Raw genomic sequence first — 18,148 nt, 5'->3', positions numbered from 1 at the left:
ACTCTCAGGAATTGGGGAGGAGGGGTCCTAGGAAAAGAGGGACTGGGTGAGGGAACAGAGGTGATTGCCCAAGGGAAGTGTCCGGGACTCTGGGTGGGAAAACGCTGAGCTGCTCCATGCACTCTGCCACCTGGGCTGGCAAGGCCAAACCATCAGCCAGGTGTACTCTGGGTACCGGGCTGCTCAACCCAGATCTTTGCCAGTGAGACTGAGAGCCACTCCGTGTGTGTGGGCAGGGTGTCCCCACGGTGGCCCATGCTAATGCCAGGTTGTTTCTGCCCCATGGCCCCACCCCCTCATGTCTAGTGCTGTTGTGAGGTGGCTCTGTACGGGGTGTGGGGTCTCTGAGCCCTAGCGTGCAGTCCCTTGAGGCTGGTGCCGTGGCTCCCAGGCCCCAGAGGTTCCTTCTGGCTGAATGTGTCCATCACCGTGGCCAGGTGGACCCGGATTAGGAGGAAGGAGCCAGGGAGGCTTCCTTCACCTGCTCTGATCTGGAGCCAGAGCAGCAGCCAGATCTGTGGTCCCAGCCGTATTTTGTGCACCCCTCAGAAAGAAAGATGAGGCCAGCTGCTGAGGCGTGCCACTGCTCAGTCCAACCCGTTTCAGTGCTGAAGTGTGAAGAGCACCTACCACCCAGGTGTGGGAAAAGCAGATGTCCCAGTGCCGGCCCCTGCTGAGCTCAGGCCCCCAAGGGGCTGATCAGAGTATTGGGGACACAAGGGCTCACTGGACTGGGGCCGGCAGGGGGCTTTGAGGTGGCCCTCATCCCAGCTCTCCCTGCTGGCTGGGAGGCCCTGGCAGCCCTTAACCTCTCTTTTCTGCAGGGCCCTCGTGCCCTTACTTAACCCATAGAGGAGGTATGCTCCCTTCAGTACCCCCGATTTCAAGCAAAGACCCTTGGCCAGTCAGGTGCCGGGGTGGGAAGGCCACCACTGTCCCCACTTCGAGGCAGCTGCCGGGAGCAGCCCATCAGCCTGCCCCCTTCAGTCCCTGCCTGCTAGGTGCCCTGTGTGACTATGGCAAGGGGCTACCAGTATTTGGGCCTCAGTTTCATCTTGTAACCAGGGCCAGGGATGGACTTAGGGCCCATGTGGCTGGAATAGGGGCTGGGCAGCAGGGCTGCAGGTGAAGCAAGGAGATTGTGTGTCATCGAGGTGGCGTCTAATCTGCATCCCACGACTCCTGGGATGCTGTGGAGGCCACGGGGGAAGCGGGAGGGTGGCCGGTGGTAATGGACCCGCCAGAGGACTCCGGAGAGACTTCTGAGGTAGAACTGATGGGTTTGAAAGATAAGATAAGATGGTTTCAGGTTTTTGACCTCCTGGAGGAGGACCAGCAAGGCCGTGGAGGTCGAGATTAGGAGCCCTGCCTGAGGGGGCTGCAGGGCTGGAGTCAGAGTTACCAGGCATGCGCTGCGGTCACAGCAGGTCCAGAGAGGGATGTCCTGGACCTCAGAGCGTGGGGCAAGGCCAGTGGCTGTGGATGGTGTCTGACCTCCAAGCAAGCCGAGTGAAAGGGTGACGGTGACACCGCTCTTCTCCCCTCCCAGCTTCTCCCCACTCTGCCCTGTACTGCTCTCGGCCATGCACCTGGGTGCCAGCGCCCACCTGGCTAGCAGGCCCTGATCTTCCTTCACCCATCTCCCCCGACCTCCGCACCCTGCTGCTGCTCTAGCCTTTGTCTGTCCATCTTCCACGCTGGGACCCTGGGCCTCCCTCACCCCACCTGTGCACCTCCTCCCCAACACCTCCCTCCCTCCTATGTCCAAATCCTGCACCTCCACCCCCAGCCCCCAGGAGCTCAGAGTAATGATGTTTGCATCTCTGGGCTGGAGCAGGAACTACCTGTGGATCCTGCTGGAGGGGAGGGCAGGCGGAGGCAGGTTCTGCTGGAGTGTACAGAGAGGGGCTGCCCCCAGGGGCTCATATGGGTGGATGCCCCTGAACAGTGGGGGAGATTTGTTCCACATCAGCCTGCCCAGCCCCCAGGGTCCTGTCTGTCTTCCTGGCTGCCCGTGTGACCCTTGCACATGGACAGACTCAGGGACTGTGGTAGCTGCTGGGTGATGCAGGCTCTGTCTGGCCTGTCCTGGCACCAGCTGGGCACTGCCAGGGCAAGGGAGAACTCTGGGCGCTCTGTGGGTTGCTGGCAGGGCCATGGCACGCAGCTCTGTGGGGTCTGCGGGTGTCCGTTCAGCCAACCCTCTCTGGGCTGGGGCTGGTGCCCCGTCTTGGCTGACACCACGGAGCCCCCACCACTGTGTCCCTAGAAGCTCAGAGGAATTGTGAGCCCTATTCCAGCACCTGGGCCCCCAAGCATCGGACCACTGGGAAGTGGGTGGGTGTTGGGGACTGTCAGGGCACCAGTGCCAGCGTCGTAGCTCAGTGTGGCCAGGTCCCAGGTCCTCCTCCTTGAAGCAGGCTGAACCCCTCCTCAGCTGTTTTCTCGTCAGTTAGCAGGTATGGCCCCAGCTGTGCCCTGTGCCAGCCCACTGGCCACTGCCTCTGCCCCAGCGCACGACCTCCGCCTCCTCCTGTGTCCTCTGAGCACCTCAGCCTCTGTCTGTCCCCGTGCCCGCCCGCCGCCCGCTGCCCGGCCTCCCTGCGCTCCGCTCGCTTTGCAGTGTTGTGTCGTGAGCTTGGCCGCACTGTCGCCACTGCCACTGGCAGCGCACACCAAGCTGGTCCTGACAGAAGCCTCTCTTCCCCCAGGGCCTTCGTGTACCTGAGCAACCTGCTGTACCCCGTGCCCCTGGTGCACCGAGTGGCCATCGTCAGCGAGAAGGGCGAGGTGAAGGGCTTTCTCCGTGTGGCCGTGCAGGCCATCTCAGGTGTGTGAGGACTGCGGGCCTGGCTCTCTCCTTCACGGGTAGAGGCCTCAGGCGGGGAGGCCTCTGCGGGCATCACAGAGGTTGGTGTGCAGCCAGCCTCACCAGGCCCCCTGCCTGCATTGTCTCCTCCCCACCCCCAGCTGGCAGTTAGCTTCTGATCTTCAAGTGGGGCCCCAGGAGAAGCCCCCATGCTCAGCTCCTGGCTCTGGCCTCCCAGACTCTCCCAGAGTGACCGGGGCCCTTTGGGGCTGTGCAGGCTGAGCCCAGGGCTGTCTGAGCTCCCCCTGGCTCAGCGGACCTCCCTCCCACCAGGCAGCACCAGGTGGACACACAAGCTCTCCTAGCTCACCACTTGCCATCTCTCAGCCCCAGGACTGGCTGCCCAAACCCCGCCCACAGTGGCCCTCAGAGCCTCCCTTGGTCCAGTGCACCCCTTTTCGGACCCCACAACCCCTCCCAGCGTGTCTCTGTGCTGTGAGCCCCTGGGGACCCTGCCAAGAAGGAAGCCTGGGTGGGAGCGGGGGCGGCACTGTAGAGGGACAGAGGACAGGGATGCTGGGAGCAGTTGGTGGCTCTTCCTCATCCTTCCTGACCAGCTCTGTCCCAGTTCGGTGGGGTCCCCCTGAGCAGGTTGCTTTATAGGGTGACACTGCCTCTATTTGGACCACACCTGACATTCTCTGTCTAGTGGATATGGTGGAGGAAAAGGAACTTAAAAAAACACACCAAAAAACCAGCCTCATGGTCACAGAAGTCACTCCTGCCCCCACCCCCAAGTGGCAGAGCTCAGCTCCCTGATCTCTCACCCTGAGCGCTGAGCCTGCTGTGCACAGCCTGGGCTGGCCCCGGGCAATGGTGGGACAGGACTATAGGACAGCCGGGCTGGAGGGCTCAGGGTGTTTGTACCCTCGCAGGCCCCTGAACAGAGGGGCAGACTTCCCAATTTGCAAGGCCTCCTGGGGTGACATCTAACCAGAGTGGCTGCAGTTGGGGTTCAGGGGCCTTTAGGCAATAGGAAAAGGGTTTGGATTTTGTCCCAAGCACAGGGGAGACCACTGATTACTCTGAAGGAAGGGTGTGGGGCGCTGAGTGCCCAGGCAGGTGATCGTAGTGGTGGTGGCAGAGGGACAGGTGGGGTTCCACGGTGAAACCAGGAGACCTGGTAGGTGGGCTCTGCCCTGTGGGGTGGAGGGAGGAGCCAGGAGGACTCTGGTTCTGCTATAGCATCTGAGTCTGGAGGAGGCCAGCTGGGGATCAGGACTCAGGGAGAGGGGCGGGGTCGTAAGCTTGGTTTTTACAATGTGGGGTTGTGGCCCCTATCAAGGCAGGCTGTGTTGAGGCTGTGGCCACTTCTGGGCCCCCGGGCAGCACAGGCTGGTGGTTGCCATGCCCAGGGTGGTGCCTTGGGCATCCTGCAGTCGCAGTCGGCAGTGTTGGGGATGGGGTGGTTTCTGTGCCTTCCCCCTACCTGACCGCTCAGCCTGGCTCTGCCACACCACCTGGGGGCAAGCAGAGCCCTGACCATCTGCTTGGTTCCTCTTCTAGCCGATGAAGAGGCTCCTGATTATGGCTCGGGTGTCCGCCAGTCAGGAACAGCCAAAATCTCCTTTGATGACCAGCATTTCGAAAAGGTACCTGGCAAGCAGCTCCTCTCCCTCAGGCTCTTTCCTGTCCCACCTCCACCGGACGCCTGCCACCCTGTCCTGAACCTCAGTGCCCACCACCTCGAGCTCAGGGCAGTGTGCCTGCCCTTCTGCCCTCCAGTCCCTCTCTGAGGGGCTCACCAATGTTGGTGATGCACAGGAGGGTCAAAGGGCAAACAGATGGAGAGCACAGGGCAGAGGAGGCTGAGTGGGCACCTGGCACAGGGAACCTGGCCGGGACCCTGACAGCCAAGCAGAAAGGTTACCTGCATCCTGCCCATGTGGGGAGGGGCTGCGGGAGGGTCCTGGATGGGGCAGAACTGAGGACCTTTTGCACTCATGGAATCAGCCTAGGCCATGACAGCCTGGGAAACTGAGGCCTACGGAGATAGGTACCCACCCACCCTCGGGCAGGTCTGGAACAACGATCCATGAAGTTGTCACCTGACTCTGGATAGCACAGGCCCCTCTCCTGGCCTCTTGACTGGCTGTGGGGACTCCACCCAGCCCCCTCTCTCTGACTCTGGTTCCCCACCCCTCATAGTTCCAGTCTGAGTCCTGCCCTGTGGTGGGGATGTCTCGTTCCGGGACCTCCCAAGAAGAGCTGCGCATTGTGGAAGGCCAGGGCCAGGGAGCAGACGCAGGGCCCTCCGCCGACGAGGTCAACAACAACACCTGCTCAGGTAGGTCACTGTGGCTGCCCGGGGCTTGGGGCTCTTGGACATGGCCCTGCCCCACTGTAGTCTGGAGGTCCCTCCACTTCCAGGCCGGCCTAGGGTGATTAGGACCAGGCCCCCTCCCCGTGCCCAGTCCCTGCGGGAGGCTGTGCAGGCCCCAAGCCTGACCTCAACTCCAGCGCCCCCGTCACATGGCTGTGCCCTTGGCTCCTAGCAGCGGTGCCTCCGGAAAGCCTCCTCCTAGACAGCCCTGAGAAGGCCACCCTGGACGGGCCCCTGGATGCCGCCCTGGACCACCTGCGCCTGGGCAGCACCTTCACCTTCCGCGTGACCGTCCTGCAGGCGTCCAGCATCTCTGCGGAGTACGCTGACATCTTCTGCCAGTTCAAGTGAGCTCAGCCCCACTGGGCAGGCCAACGGGCGGGTGGGTAGGCTCTAAGCAATGCATGGATGGTGTCCCAGAGACCCCAGCCAAGTGTCTCCTCCCGCTCTGCAGCTTCATCCACCGCCATGATGAGGCCTTCTCCACGGAGCCCCTGAAGAACATGGGGAGGGGCCCCCCGCTTGGCTTCTACCACGTCCAGAATGTAGGTCCTCAGAGCCCTCCTCCCTGCCACTGGGTGGCCCTCCCAGGGTCTGGCTGTGGGTGGCCCCCCTGAAACAGCTTCACCTAGTCTCACCATGGTTCCTCCTCCCTCTTCTGGTCACCAGCATGTGCTGGACGCGGTCAGGCAGGAGGACACAGGGCCTCTGGCACCAGGCAGGCGTGTGGGCTGTTGCTGGGCACTGGGCCTTCGGTGGGTTTAAGACTGGGGGTGGGGGCAGTAAGAGTCCAGAGAGCTCCCTGAAGGGAACAAGTTTCTGGGGTGGCCAGGGTCTGTGCTGAGGCTGGGGCGCCTAGCCAGGCAGCCTGTGTGGTATGGGAAGGGGTGGAGGCAAGGCTCTGGGAGGTCAGGAGAGCTCCAGGCAGAGGAGCATCCAAGCCAGGCTGTCAGGAGAGCAGGGGGCTTTCGGAGTTGGGGAGCAGGGGTAACCAGGCAGTGTGTGGGGGGTGCTCCGTGTGGCCATAATGAAAGCTGCCAGGTGATGAGGACTGCAGGGCCAGGCTGGGAAGTTTGACTCTGAGCTACGTAGTCTGTTGGCATGAGGCCTGCGCAGTCACAGAGGCCGTGGTCAGGTGGCCCTGCAGACTGGCCGTCCTGGCCCTCGGGTGACAGGCAGTGGACCACGGTTTCCCAGCTGGGAAACAAGGCAGGTCTGAAGTGTGCACACTGGCTGGCTCGTTTCCTGGGCTGCCCTAAACGTTATCGCCTCCCAGGTCTGGAGGAGAGGTGCCTGAGGTCAAGGTGTGAGCAGGGTTGTTCTGGGCCCGAGGGGAGCACCTGTCCCAGTCTGTCCTGGAGCACGTACACTCCCGTCTTCTCCCTGAGGCCTCATAGGGTCTTCCCTCTGTACCTGCCTCTGTTCTGATTTCCCCCTTTGTAAGCACATGGTCATATTGGGTTAGGGCCACACTAATGCCCTCATCTAACTTGCTGGCCTCAATAAAGACCTTGCCTCTAAATACAAGTGCTGGGGGTTAGGGCTGCAACTTATGAACTGGGGGTGGGGAATCCAGGGAGACACAGTTCAACCCGTAACTCTTGGTGAGTGGGCTAGGGCCCCAGAAGGGTCAGACCAGACCCCAGAGGCACCCTGGCCTTGGTCACCATTTCGAGCTCTGTGGTCTGAAAGGGTAGCCGAGCCCTCTGGCCCAGCCCCATCTATACTGGGAAGAGAGACCAAAGCCACCCATCTGGTGGTCTGTCCTTTGGGTGGTGACAGAGGAGAGGCAGGGCTGGAAGGACCTTGGCTAGGAATGTTGTCCCTGTCATGAGCGGAACTCAGGCCCATGGGGCCTTCCATCTGGGCCTGGAGTGCTCAGTTCTCCATGGAGGCCCCGTGCTCCCCTCTGATCCCCTGCCCACCTTGCCACCAGATTGCCGTGGAGGTGACCAAGTCCTTCATCGAATACATCAAGAGCCAGCCCATCGTGTTCGAGGTCTTCGGCCACTACCAGCAGCACCCATTCCCGCCCCTCTGCAAGGACGTGCTCAGGTCCTGGCCCAGTTCTCATGGTCCCGTGGGGCCTCCGGCGGGTCTGGGGGCCGTGGGAGGGAGGAAGGCAGGCAGGGCTCCCTGCTCCAGCTCAGGCCCCTGCAGATGCCAGCCCACTGGGTTGCCTCACGTGGATGCTTCTTTCTCCACAGCCCCCTGAGACCCTCACGCCGCCATTTCCCACGGGTCATGCCGCTGTCCAAGCCAGGTAGGCCGAGCTGTTGGGAGTCTGCCCCTGTGGGTGCCAATGTGGTTGGGACCTTGCAGCTGAGCACAGTCCTCATGCTGGGTCATCACTCCCAGGCTCGGGGTCCCCAGGCACCTACTAGGCCTCACGGGGTCCCCATGAAGTGAGGGGCTCCATTCTGGGCACAGGGTGACGGCAGAGAAAACACCTCGGGTGTCTTCGGCCCCTCATCAGGCACGGAGCAGCTGGGTGGCGGTCTGGTGGTGCCTGCCTGGTGCCTCACGGGTTCCTGGAGCAGACGACAGAGGCGTGGGAGCCCAAAGAGGAAGGCATTGAGGGGCTGGGACCATCTGAGCCTGTTTGTCAGGAATTGGTCACGAGTAGAGGGCCAGTGGGACCTGAGGGGCAGGCCTTGCCTGTGCTGGGTAGAGGTGCTGGGACAGGTGCCGCAGGCTGTGGCCAAAGTGTGGTCTAGCAGGGATCCCAGGCGGGTTGTGGGCCTCTGAGCAAGTGTGGCTCCTGTTGTCTGCTGGTCCTGTGGCATCTCAAGCCACCACCCTCTCTTCGAGGGCTGGGGTGTGTAGACACGTGCTCCTCCCCTGGGCATGGAGGAGCACGTGGTCACATCTGATCTTGAGCTGGTAAGTGGCTGCTGAGGCCTGAGTGGGCACATCCTGGGACATGGGGCGGGGAGCCGCTGGTGGCTTTCCTCGGAGTGAGATGAGCTTGCTGCCTTGACGCGTCCTCCACCTCGGCACCCTCCTTGAGCGAGCCCTCAGTGCGTGGTGGGTCCCGTCTCTCATCAGCACATGCTTCTCTCCTGTCACCCCCAGTGCCCGCCACCAAGCTCAGCACGCTGACACGGTCCTGCCCTGGGCCACGCCACTGCAAATACGACCTGTTGGTTCACTTTGAGATCTGTGAGCTGGAGGCCGATGGCGAGTGCGTCCCCACGCTTAGTGTGCCCGCGCTGGGGGGCTGGGGTTCCCGAGGGCCATGGTGGGGGAGGAGGTGGCACATGATGGGTTCCTTGCCCCGCTGACTCTGGTCTCCATGGCCAGCCTCCCATCTCACCTGTTCTCCCTCCTTCCGCTCCTGGGGCCGCGACCGTGCTTGGGCCTGCGGGGAGGGCAGACGCCTCTCACGTCTTTCTCTCTTCAGTTACATCCCTGCAGTGGTGGACCACCGTGGCGGCATGCCGTGCATGGGGACCTTCCTGCTCCACCAGGTGCCAGGCCCTCCCTGCCCCAGCCCACCTCATGTCCCCTCCCCGGCCCCACACGGCCCCCAGGCTCCCTGACCGTGTCCTCTCTCCTGGTGCCTGACAGGGCATCCAGAGACGGATAACCGTGACACTGCTGCACGAGACGGGCAGCCATATCCGCTGGAAGGAAGTGCGAGAGCTTGTCGTGGGTAAGTGAGGCGGGTAGAGTCTGCCTTGGGGGCTGGGGCTGGGTTTGTGGGAAGGCAATGGGCCTGCCTACCCAGATGCCTGAATTCTAACCACAGCTCTGCCCCTGTTGCTGTGTGACAATGGCCAAGTCACTTAACCTCTCTGTGCCTCAGTCCCTCGCCTGAAAAGGAGAGACTAGGCCAGTGATGGTGAACCTTTTGAGCTCGGCGTGTCAGCATTTTGAAAAACCCTAACTTAACTCTGGTGCCGTGTCACATATGGAAATTTTTTGACATTTGCAACCATAGTAAAACAAAGACTTATATTTTTGATATTTATTTTATATATTTAAATGCCATTTAACAAAGAAAAATCAACCAAAAAAATGAGTTCGCGTGTTACCTCTGACACGCGTGTCATAGGTTTGCCATCACTGGACTAGGCCATGGTGATGATTCCAAATATCTATTTAATCACTATGTTAGCTTGCACCACATACTGGGTGGCTTAAAACAACAGAAATTTCTCCTCTTCACAGTTCTAGAGGCATAAATCCTAGACAGGGGGGTTGGCAGGTGGCCATACTCCCTCCCCTCCTGGCCTCTTGTAGGATCTGTAGACGCCTCGTTCCAATCCTTCGTCTTCTCGTGGACTCTTCTTACAGGGGCAGTCAGATTACATTCGGGCCCAGTGTTACCACATCTCAATTAATTACAGCTGCCAAACAGCCTTTTGCTTCCAGGAAGGTCACGTTCTGCAGTGCCAGGGCTAGGACTGAAGCATATATTCTGGGGGGACACAATTCAGTTCATCCGGGACCTTAGCCGGGTTTCTTCCGTGACATCATGCTGTGAACTCTTTGTCTGCTAGCGATGTTTCCTCTGCCAACCTGTGAAGAATGTGTCTTCCCAGTTTTCATTCAAGGACACAAACTGTCCGTTCCCGTGTGTCAGTCAGCGTGAGGCCCCAGCCCTCGCCTGCCCTGAGCTGATGGCTCCTCTCAAAACCCCGCCCAGGCGTGTCTGTGGCCGTGTCCCTGGGGCTCAGAGGGCTCTGAGGGCAAGGCAGCTGGGATGTGTCCATCCACGAAGAAGCGGAAGGGTCAGTTTCACCGTCACTGCTGGAGCAAGAAGTGATCAGTGAGGCCCTCAGGCAGGATTCCGGACTCAGCGGCTCTGGCAGCTTCCACAGACAGAGCCGCCCCTCGAGTGCGCGCAGGCGGCAGCTTGCGGGGCTCTGTTGGAAAAGCCCCTTGCAGGAGCATTTGATGGCACGGGTTGTGTTTCCTCTCTCTCTCTCTCTCTCTCTCTCTCTCTCTCTCTCTCTCTCTCAAGTATAGTTAAGGAACATTTTGTCCTCATCTTGCTAAGGTTTCCTTTCCAACAGGTAGGAAGCCTGAGCATTTTGGCCTGAGCGATTGGACTCTGTTAGGAGAGAGCAGGGGGAGGAAGAAGCGCAGAACTTAGACTGCGGGAGGAAAGATGGTAGAACCGTGCACTGACCTATAGCAGCGGGCCGGCTGCAGACCCTGCATGGGTTTCCCTGTCCACCATGGGGTTACCCTTCGACAGATGCCCTGTTGGCCACACCGGGAGCCAGTTCCCTGTAGGCCTCAGTGCAGAAACTCCAGCCCAGGCAGAGATGTGAGCAGTTACCTAGTGCCCCGCCCCCTGCCCGCCTGGAAGTGACACGGACCTGTCACCTTTTCCGTAGGTCGCATCCGAAACACCCCAGAAACAGACGAGTCCCTGATTGACCCCAACATCTTATCTCTCAACATTCTCTCGTCTGGGTACATCCACCCGGCCCAGGATGACCGGTGAGTCCCCTTGGGCGGCAGGCTCTGCTCCTGAGTCCCTGGAGATGAGTCCGTCTGGCTCGGGCCCCAGGGGTTGGCGTGCCAGCCTGCGGTACCCTTGGCTGGCCTGGACGTGTTGGGTCCACCCACATGGGCTGGGGTGTCTGGCCCCGAAGCTTTTAGGCCTCCTGCCTGAGGGAATAGGAGCAGGGAGGGAGGCTTGTGGCCTCAAAGTCCCGTGGTGCATGTGTGAGCGTCTTTGTTCATCCGATCGCCTGGCAGGGACTGTGGGGCAGTTGTGGGAATGAGCTGGGTCCTGTCTGGGGAGTTGGGTGGGTGGGTGGGTGGGTGGGTACCATGGGTGGTGGGAGGACAAGAATCATATTTCCCCGACCTTGCTGCTGAGCAGCTGTGTGACCTCTGGCAGGGGAACACCGACCAGGGGTCCTGGAGGCGGTTCAGGGGCGCACTGGGTTGGCGGCCCAGCATCCTGGGTGAAGGTGTGCCCACCGGTCACTCCTTGTCACTGGGCCATTCCTGTCAAGGCTCCCAGGTGATGGTCAAGATCTCACAGCTTAGGCTGTCCTGGCATTTGGCACAGTGGACTGGGTGTGGGACAAACCAGCCGGGGTGGGAGGGATGTGACGGGAGACGCTGGAGCCAGCTGGGGCTGGGGGTTCACGACTGACATTGCGGAGAGCGTCCTGGAGTCACTGGCTGGGTCTGAGGGGCTGCTGTCCAGGGCGGTGGGGAGGTGAGCAGGTGCTCCAGTCCCACACCGGCTGCTCCCAAGCTCTCCTCCTGCCTGACTCTCTGAGCTCAACCTGTGGGTGTCTCCATGGGCCCTTGAGGCTGTGAAGGTTGCATGTGCTCGCAGAGGGAGGTAGTGCCCACATTGTGGAAGCGCCCATGTCTATACGGACAGAGGGTCCTGGGGAGTTGCATGCCACTCTGACTCTCGGGCTCAGACACCCTGAGAGGGGGGGCTGTGAGGGACCATCCCTCAGATGAGCAACTTGGGGATTGGGGAACGGGGACCCCAGCAGGGGCAGATGAGGCTCTAGTTCCAGCCCTGCCCTGGAACCTTTTAGAAGAAACTCACCTTGCACTCATATCCAGAGGAGGGAGGGGCTGGGGGGGGGGTGTTCTCATGTGGAGGTCACACCATGACAGGCAGGCTGGGGCTGCACCTGGGACGGTGAGGCGGACAGGGGGTGGGGTGGGCCTGTCACTGTGCAAATGCACCCCGGGACCTGGTGGTGAAGGCTGGGCGCCCACCCACACGGGGGCCGCCTGCACTAATGTGGGCCGCTGTGTCTGGGCCATGGGAACCGGGACCCCCACGGGAGGGCATGTGCCCCTGGAAGAGGTCTGTGTGTCATGCTGAGTGATGCCTTGGACCTCAGCCTTCCCCCGACCTCTGCCAATTCCTAGATGCTTGGGGCAGGAAGGGAGTGGGGGGCAAAGGAAAGGGGTGGAGGGGGTGCCTCCCAGGCCTCCCAGCCCGCACTGAGGGCTGTGTTGATGGGTCTTCTTGCTGCTGGGGGCACCTCGGGGAGCCTCAGCCCTGGGCTAAGTCCCAGGGTAGCCTAGGAGGCTGCTGGACCTCGAGCCAGCAGGGCTTTGGCTAAAAGGTCCTTCCTGTCCCTGGAGGCCCCAGTCCCATTGCTGATGGGCTCTGGTCCTGCACCTGGAGGCTGTGGGAGTGAGGCAGCCCCAGGCAGCTCTGGGGTCCATCAGCCCCGTGCCTGGGGTCAGGGCCCTGGTCCCAGGACAGGAAGGCGGTGTAGACCATCGCTGCTCTGGCCCCATGCTTGGCTTTGGCCCGCCTGGCCCCCCTCCCGCCCTGTCCTGGAAAAGCCTTGGGGACCCTCCTCAGCGGTGGCCCCAGGCAGGCACCATGCTAATGCTTGGCCGGCCAGGCCAGCGGGCCCCTCCCTAGGGCCTTCTCCCGGGACCCTGGCTGACATCCTCGGAGCCCTGGTGGATCCGGCTGCTCTCCCCCCTCAGATGCTGAGGCTCGGCGACCCCAACCCAGCTCAGGCTTCGGGTCTCGGGCTGCCCACGAGCTTTGCCACAGCCCCGGCCTCGCTGCTTGAGGCCCACGCTTTGCAGCCTCCCTGGCTCAGAGTGGGCCTGCCGGCTTAGTGGCTTCTCTCTGTGCAGCTCCCCTCCCTGCCGCTGCCCGCTGCCCCTGCCCGCTGCCCCACCCCCACGGCCCCAACGCCTCACTAACCTGTGACTGTTTGTGTTTTGCAGGCAGTTTCTTGATTCGGACATGCCTAGGTATCATTTGTGCCCTTGGTTTTCTTTCAGCATCTCCCTGCTCCCCCTCCACCCCCCAGCCCTGAGTTTTAATTTCCACTTCCTGGATTCCTTCTACACTTGCTCACCTCTCCCTCCTGTTTCTTCATCTTTTATTTCCTTAGAATACCTTTTTGATTTCTTAAACTTGCTTCTTCACCCCCCCTGGCTGAGTCCCTTCTGCCCCTCTCTCGGTTTTGGCTGCTTTGGTAGTTGGCTGCCCTCCCGTAGACACTGGCTGGCTCCCGCTCCTCCCACCCCAAGCCTTGCCTACCCTGTGCCCACCCGACCTCACCCTGCCAGAGGGCAGCGGGCGCTCTGCATGCAGGCTGGCTGGCCAGGCTCCCCAAAGGGTGACAGAGAAAAGAGGGAGGGAGTGAAGCCACCCGCCAGATCTCCACCTCTGCCCCTTCCACCCCTGAGTGTGAGCCCTTCACCTGGCTGTGGCCACCACACACCCGTTAGGAAGTAAGTGGACAGTGCAGCTGTGAAGGGCCCAGTAAGTCTCGGGACTCGCTTGGGTGGTCTCAGGTTCCTGGGCTGGGGACCTCCCACCCCTGCCGAACCCAGTCGAGGCCCCTGAAGCCGGACAGCCTCAGCCTGTTCTGAGCGAAGGGTCAAGGCTGTCACGTTCTGGGTCCCGGTGGGTTTGGCCAGAGTTCCATGAGGTGGTCCTGGGGGTCCCCTGTGGGTAGCCGGAAGGCTTCCAGCTTGAATGTTTTGGCCTGTAAGCTACATGGGGGTTGAGGGTGGCACGGCCGGACCACCTGAGTCTGTGTCCCTGTTGGGTCCTGGCTGTGATGGTCTGGACAGATGGGCACTGTGAGTGGTTCCTGCGGGTGTGTCCCTGAGGGGTGCGCACACACCTGTTCAATGACAGAGGCTGCGACAGCCTTCCCTGGGAACACCAGCTGGGTGAGGCAGCGACCTGCAGTGGTGGTGGCTGCACCAAGGAGGGGGCGCAGCCCTTCTGGGCCTGGAGCAGGGGCCTGCCTGTCCCAGGCAGCCGGGAGGGTTTGCTGGAGGAGGCGGCCTGCTAGCTGGTCCTGGAAGTGGGCCAGGCCGGCAGAGGCGGCTGCACCCTGTCCTCAGAAGGCGCTGGTGGGAGCCCGTCAGCCCCGGCTCATCCCTGGAAGCGACCCAACGTAGGGGCTGGTTTCTTGCTGAGTGGAAACTTCCTGCCCATCAGTATGGATATTTCGTTTAAGTTTGCATTTCCACAACCAGCTCAGTGCTCAGGCTGGTCCTAGACACCACCCCCCTCAAACATGGTGGCTCCAGGAAGGTTCTAGGTCAAGCATGTCAAACTCAAAGGCTAACACGGGCCAAATAAACAAGGTTAAGTTTATGTGGGCTGCAAAAAAACAAATGCTTCAGTTTTCATAGAAACGTAGGTTTATTTTGATAGAGACATGCTGAATACAAAGGGCTGAAATAAATGAGTCATCGTTAACATAATAGAACATTTTAATAAAAATTAATATTTTTCTTGAACATTAACTTACCAGACACTGAATAACTACACAAATTAATAAGTGTAATGCTAATAAAACTATTTTTCTCGTTCTCCGAAAGTGAAATATTTCCTGTTGTGCATACCAAACAAGTCAGTATAAGACTAATGGTGTGGCAGTCGGCTGCTAAAATATTCACTGCTAGTATTAGTGAGAGAAATGGTGTGCCTGCACATAAGGGAAATGAACGCAACACAATTATTGTAATCAGTCATTAGTGAATGTTGTAGTTCATTATTAATAATTATGTATAACAGGATATTGTAAAAATTAAGTGACGAAATTTTTATTAAAACGTTTCTTACATACGTTATATTGTCTGGAACGCAAAAATATTCATTGTGGGCTGCATCGGCCCGTGGGCCGCGAGTTTGACATGCTTGCTCTAGGTAAAGTACAAACAGTGCCTCGTGCCTCATGAGTGGGGAGAGGGTCCCCATGGGTCTGAGGTGGGGCCTGGGAGTCTGCATTTCTAACACATTCCCACAGCGTGCTGGTGCCGCAGGCCCGGGACCCCACGTCTGGGCCACACGGTTCTCCTGACAGCAATATCTGGGGGATTAGCTGAATGGGTCGTAGGGCAGAGTGAGGGGTGCTGTGTGGAATGGGGCTCCCTCCTGGGTGACCTGGTGTCCAGAGAGGTCCTGAGAGGACCCTGTGCTGCTCGTGAGTGAGGGCCCTGGCATGGCCTCCTCAGCCTCCCACTGCATTCTCGTGGCCTCTCTGGGTCTGTGTTCCTGCCGTGTGACTGAAGGGCAGCTGTCCTTTGTTCCCATGCTGTGTTCTGCAATCCTGGGGCATCCCTTGTGGCTGTCACTCTGCCACCTGCCCCACCCTGCACACACCTGCGCCGTTGATGACTCTCACTTGGGGCCTGGGGGAGACCCCCTCTGCAGAGGCCTCAGGAACTGGGGCTCAGGATGGGTGTCCAGAACCCTCCCTGCCTGGGCTCCAGGGTCTGGTATCCATGGTACATGGAGACGCTGAGGGGGGGTCTGCAGAAGATGGCATGGGGGCTGGGGCAGCATCATGGTTGTGCCAGACTGGACCCTGGTCCGGTTGGCCTTCTTGGCACCTGGGTGATGGGGCAGTAGAAGGCCCAGGAGGGCCTTTCCCACCACCCGCCCTGCCTGTGAGACCCAGCAGTCAGGTTTTGGAGACATTCTAGGTCACCAGTGTCCGATCAGGACAAAGCCATGATCTAGCCTGATGAAGGGCCTCTCACCAGGAGCGTCTCTGAAGGGCCTCGTGTCCAGTGGGCTTGCTTCCCACAGCCCCAGGCCTGGTTCCTGGGGGGCGGGGCAGGCAGGGGGAGCCTCTAGTAATAATCTCAGTGATGTGAACGTGTGCCACCCAGGCCTCAGGCAGTGCGCTTGCTCGAGTAACAGCTCATGTCACCCACCAGGCAGCTCTGAGGCAGGGAGACAGGCCTGCCGATAGGCCGAGGCCAGGTGGCTATGCCATGGCATTGGAGCTGGACAGTCTGGGGACTGCAGGCGTGGCCCTACAGAGCCTGGGTGTTTGGGGCCCCCCAGGATGGACGGCGTCCCTAGGTCTTGGCCGCAGCTCCAGGGACGCCCACCTGGTCCTGCAGGGGACAGACCCAGGCTCCCACCTGGTCCTGCAGCGGACAGACCCAGGCTCTCCCGCAGACACTGCGGGTGGTGCTTGGAGTGGTGTGTGGCCCGTGCCCGTTAGCTTGTGCCGGGCGGGCGACAGTGCTTGTTCTGACATATGAATCTCTTCTGTGTGTGTACGTGTGTCCTGCCTGCCTCGCCTTTAGCGTTTCATTCGGAAGTGACACTAGGTACAATCACTCTCTTCCGCACTCGCTTGGTGCTTCCTCCGCTGCTTTTCAATTTCCTTTCTCCTCTGATGTTTCCCCGCGCTCTCTGCCCCTCTGTCGCCCACTGTCCTCACATCCCTTCCCCTGGATCTTTGTCCTCAATGACCTATGTGACACGGCCCAGCCCCCTCCCGCTGCTTAGCCCCGCGCCCCTGGGCGGTGCCACAGAGAGAAGGGCAGCGGAGGCGCTGCCCATGCCCCTCGCGGCCTGGCTCCCCAGGCACCCTCCACACTCCTGGGCCTGTGCCACTGCCCGGCTGTTGTGTTGACGTGTTCCTCAGCTGTGTCTCTGTGAAGATGCTTGGATGGAAACCGGGCGAGGCAGGGGGCTGTGCAGCGCTGCCAGGGCCCACGGGCGGCCACAGTGGGCACTAAGGCACATTCCCCACCTCCAATATGCGGGCACGACTATAGGAGCTCTGCCGTCCATGGCTTGAGCTGCCCCCTCCCGGGGAGGGGTTTGCCGGCCCCTGGCTCATGCTCTGCTCATTATCTTTCCGGGTTGGAGATGGAGGCAGAGGAGAGGCCTCAGCCTGCTCTGCCTGAGTGGAGAGTCTGGCCGCAGTGGGCAGTGGCGCTGTCTGCACCTGGCCGCCCGGTTTCCACTCCCAGCATCCTCCCCGAGGGCCCTTCCTCTCCCAGGGGCGAGTCGGTCATGGAGGAGGTGGGCCCTGGCGGGTTTTGCAAACTGGGGCAGGTTCCTTAGGGTCTAAGGAGAGACCATGGCACCTCCTTACTCAGACCCAGGCTCCCGCCCTGTCCCCACCCTTGTAGTCGTTCCCCTCTTTCCTTGTCCCCACCCTCCCTGCTCTCAGCTTGAGAGCTGTGGGCTACCACATGCCACCCTTCGTCCACAGTGGAGGTGACAGCTGGGCACACCCTGCTGGTGGCATCTGGAGCCCCCCCCCCCCCAGTCCTGAGTAAGGAGGGGACTGTCTTTCCTGGACACTGCCCCCAGTCCTCCGGACCTGTGACCCCAGCGACACTCCCTGCGGGTCGCCACATGTCTCTGTCTGTCTGTCCGTCTGCATGTCCCCACCCCAGCCCGGTGTGGCCTGCACGTCGTTCTTACCTTCTCTCTGCTCCCCGCCAGGACCTTTTACCAGTTCGAGGCTGCGTGGGACAGCTCCATGCACAACTCCCTCCTGCTGAACCGCGTCACCCCATACAGAGAGAAGATCTACATGACTGTCTCTGCTTACATTGAGGCAAGGCTCCTGTGCCCAGGCACGCCACCGAAATCACCTGTCCCCTGAGCCAGCGGTGCCTGCCCAGGGCAAGGAGGGCGAGCGCGCACTGGACAAGCCCACACGACCCTGCTGTCTCCCCAAGTCCTCGCGACACCCATGCACCTCGAGCCGCAGTGCTGTCAGCCCACCCGCGTCTCTACTGGGTGGGCTCTCGGTGTGGCCAGGTGGCACCTATGCTCCAGGCAGCTCATAAACAGAAGCCCCCTCCCCATCCCCAGGGCCTGACGCACAGGAGCAGGCTGGGAGCCTGGGCGATTCTAGTGGGTACGGTAGCCAGGAATCTGGAAGTTTGGGGTCAGCGTGGAGGGTGAGGGCATTGCCCCCGCAGAGCCTACTCCTCCATCTGTAATGGCTCTGCCCAGACAAGTCCCCAGTGCCCATCGGCTTTGTCAGAGCTATAGTTGAGCTTCAGGAACACAAAGAGCAGCTGCATATGACACCACGCCCGCCACCGTGATGTGTCTGTGGCGGGTTAGACGCACCGCGTGGGTACATTCTCACAGACGTGTTGTGCAGCGTGTCTTGGATCGATGGTGACCCTCGGGGCCTCTGTATGGAAGCTGGCCCTCGGCAGCGCTGGGGCCGCTGCCTCTGCCGGGAGGCACTCCA

The 18,148-nt window shown here is 60.8% G+C and overlaps 1 protein-coding gene across 32 annotated transcripts in view; it reads left to right on the top strand.

Moving 5' to 3' along the window:
• KIF1A (kinesin family member 1A) overlaps positions 1-18,148 on the top strand; it is a 72,229-nt gene that overhangs the window by 44,584 nt on the left and 9,497 nt on the right. For 7 of the 32 annotated variants that reach the window (XM_059703804.1, XM_059703802.1, XM_059703800.1 and 4 more), the window contains 12 exons: positions 2,712-2,830; positions 4,376-4,461; positions 5,018-5,156; positions 5,368-5,539; positions 5,647-5,737; positions 7,129-7,247; positions 7,400-7,455; positions 8,268-8,376; positions 8,596-8,662; positions 8,763-8,847; positions 10,541-10,646; positions 17,383-17,497. In XM_059703804.1, coding sequence (XP_059559787.1) covers positions 2,712-2,830; positions 4,376-4,461; positions 5,018-5,156; positions 5,368-5,539; positions 5,647-5,737; positions 7,129-7,247; positions 7,400-7,455; positions 8,268-8,376; positions 8,596-8,662; positions 8,763-8,847; positions 10,541-10,646; positions 17,383-17,497 — 1,264 coding nt within the window. Of the gene's footprint in view, positions 1-2,711; positions 2,831-4,375; positions 4,462-5,017; positions 5,157-5,364; positions 5,540-5,646; positions 5,738-7,128; positions 7,248-7,399; positions 7,456-8,267; positions 8,377-8,595; positions 8,663-8,762; positions 8,848-10,540; positions 10,647-11,052; positions 11,179-12,884; positions 12,912-16,226; positions 16,251-17,382; positions 17,498-18,148 lie in introns of all 32 variants that reach the window. The other 25 variants (XM_059703791.1, XM_059703790.1, XM_059703787.1 and 22 more) reach the window with 11 other exon arrangements.

Source organism: Myotis daubentonii, chromosome 7 (assembly GCF_963259705.1).
Source record: "Myotis daubentonii chromosome 7, mMyoDau2.1, whole genome shotgun sequence".
In the NCBI taxonomy this organism is placed as follows: Eukaryota; Metazoa; Chordata; class Mammalia; order Chiroptera; family Vespertilionidae; genus Myotis; species Myotis daubentonii.
The sequence above is the reverse complement of the archived record's forward strand: the minus strand, read 5'-3'. Positions and strand labels throughout refer to the sequence as shown.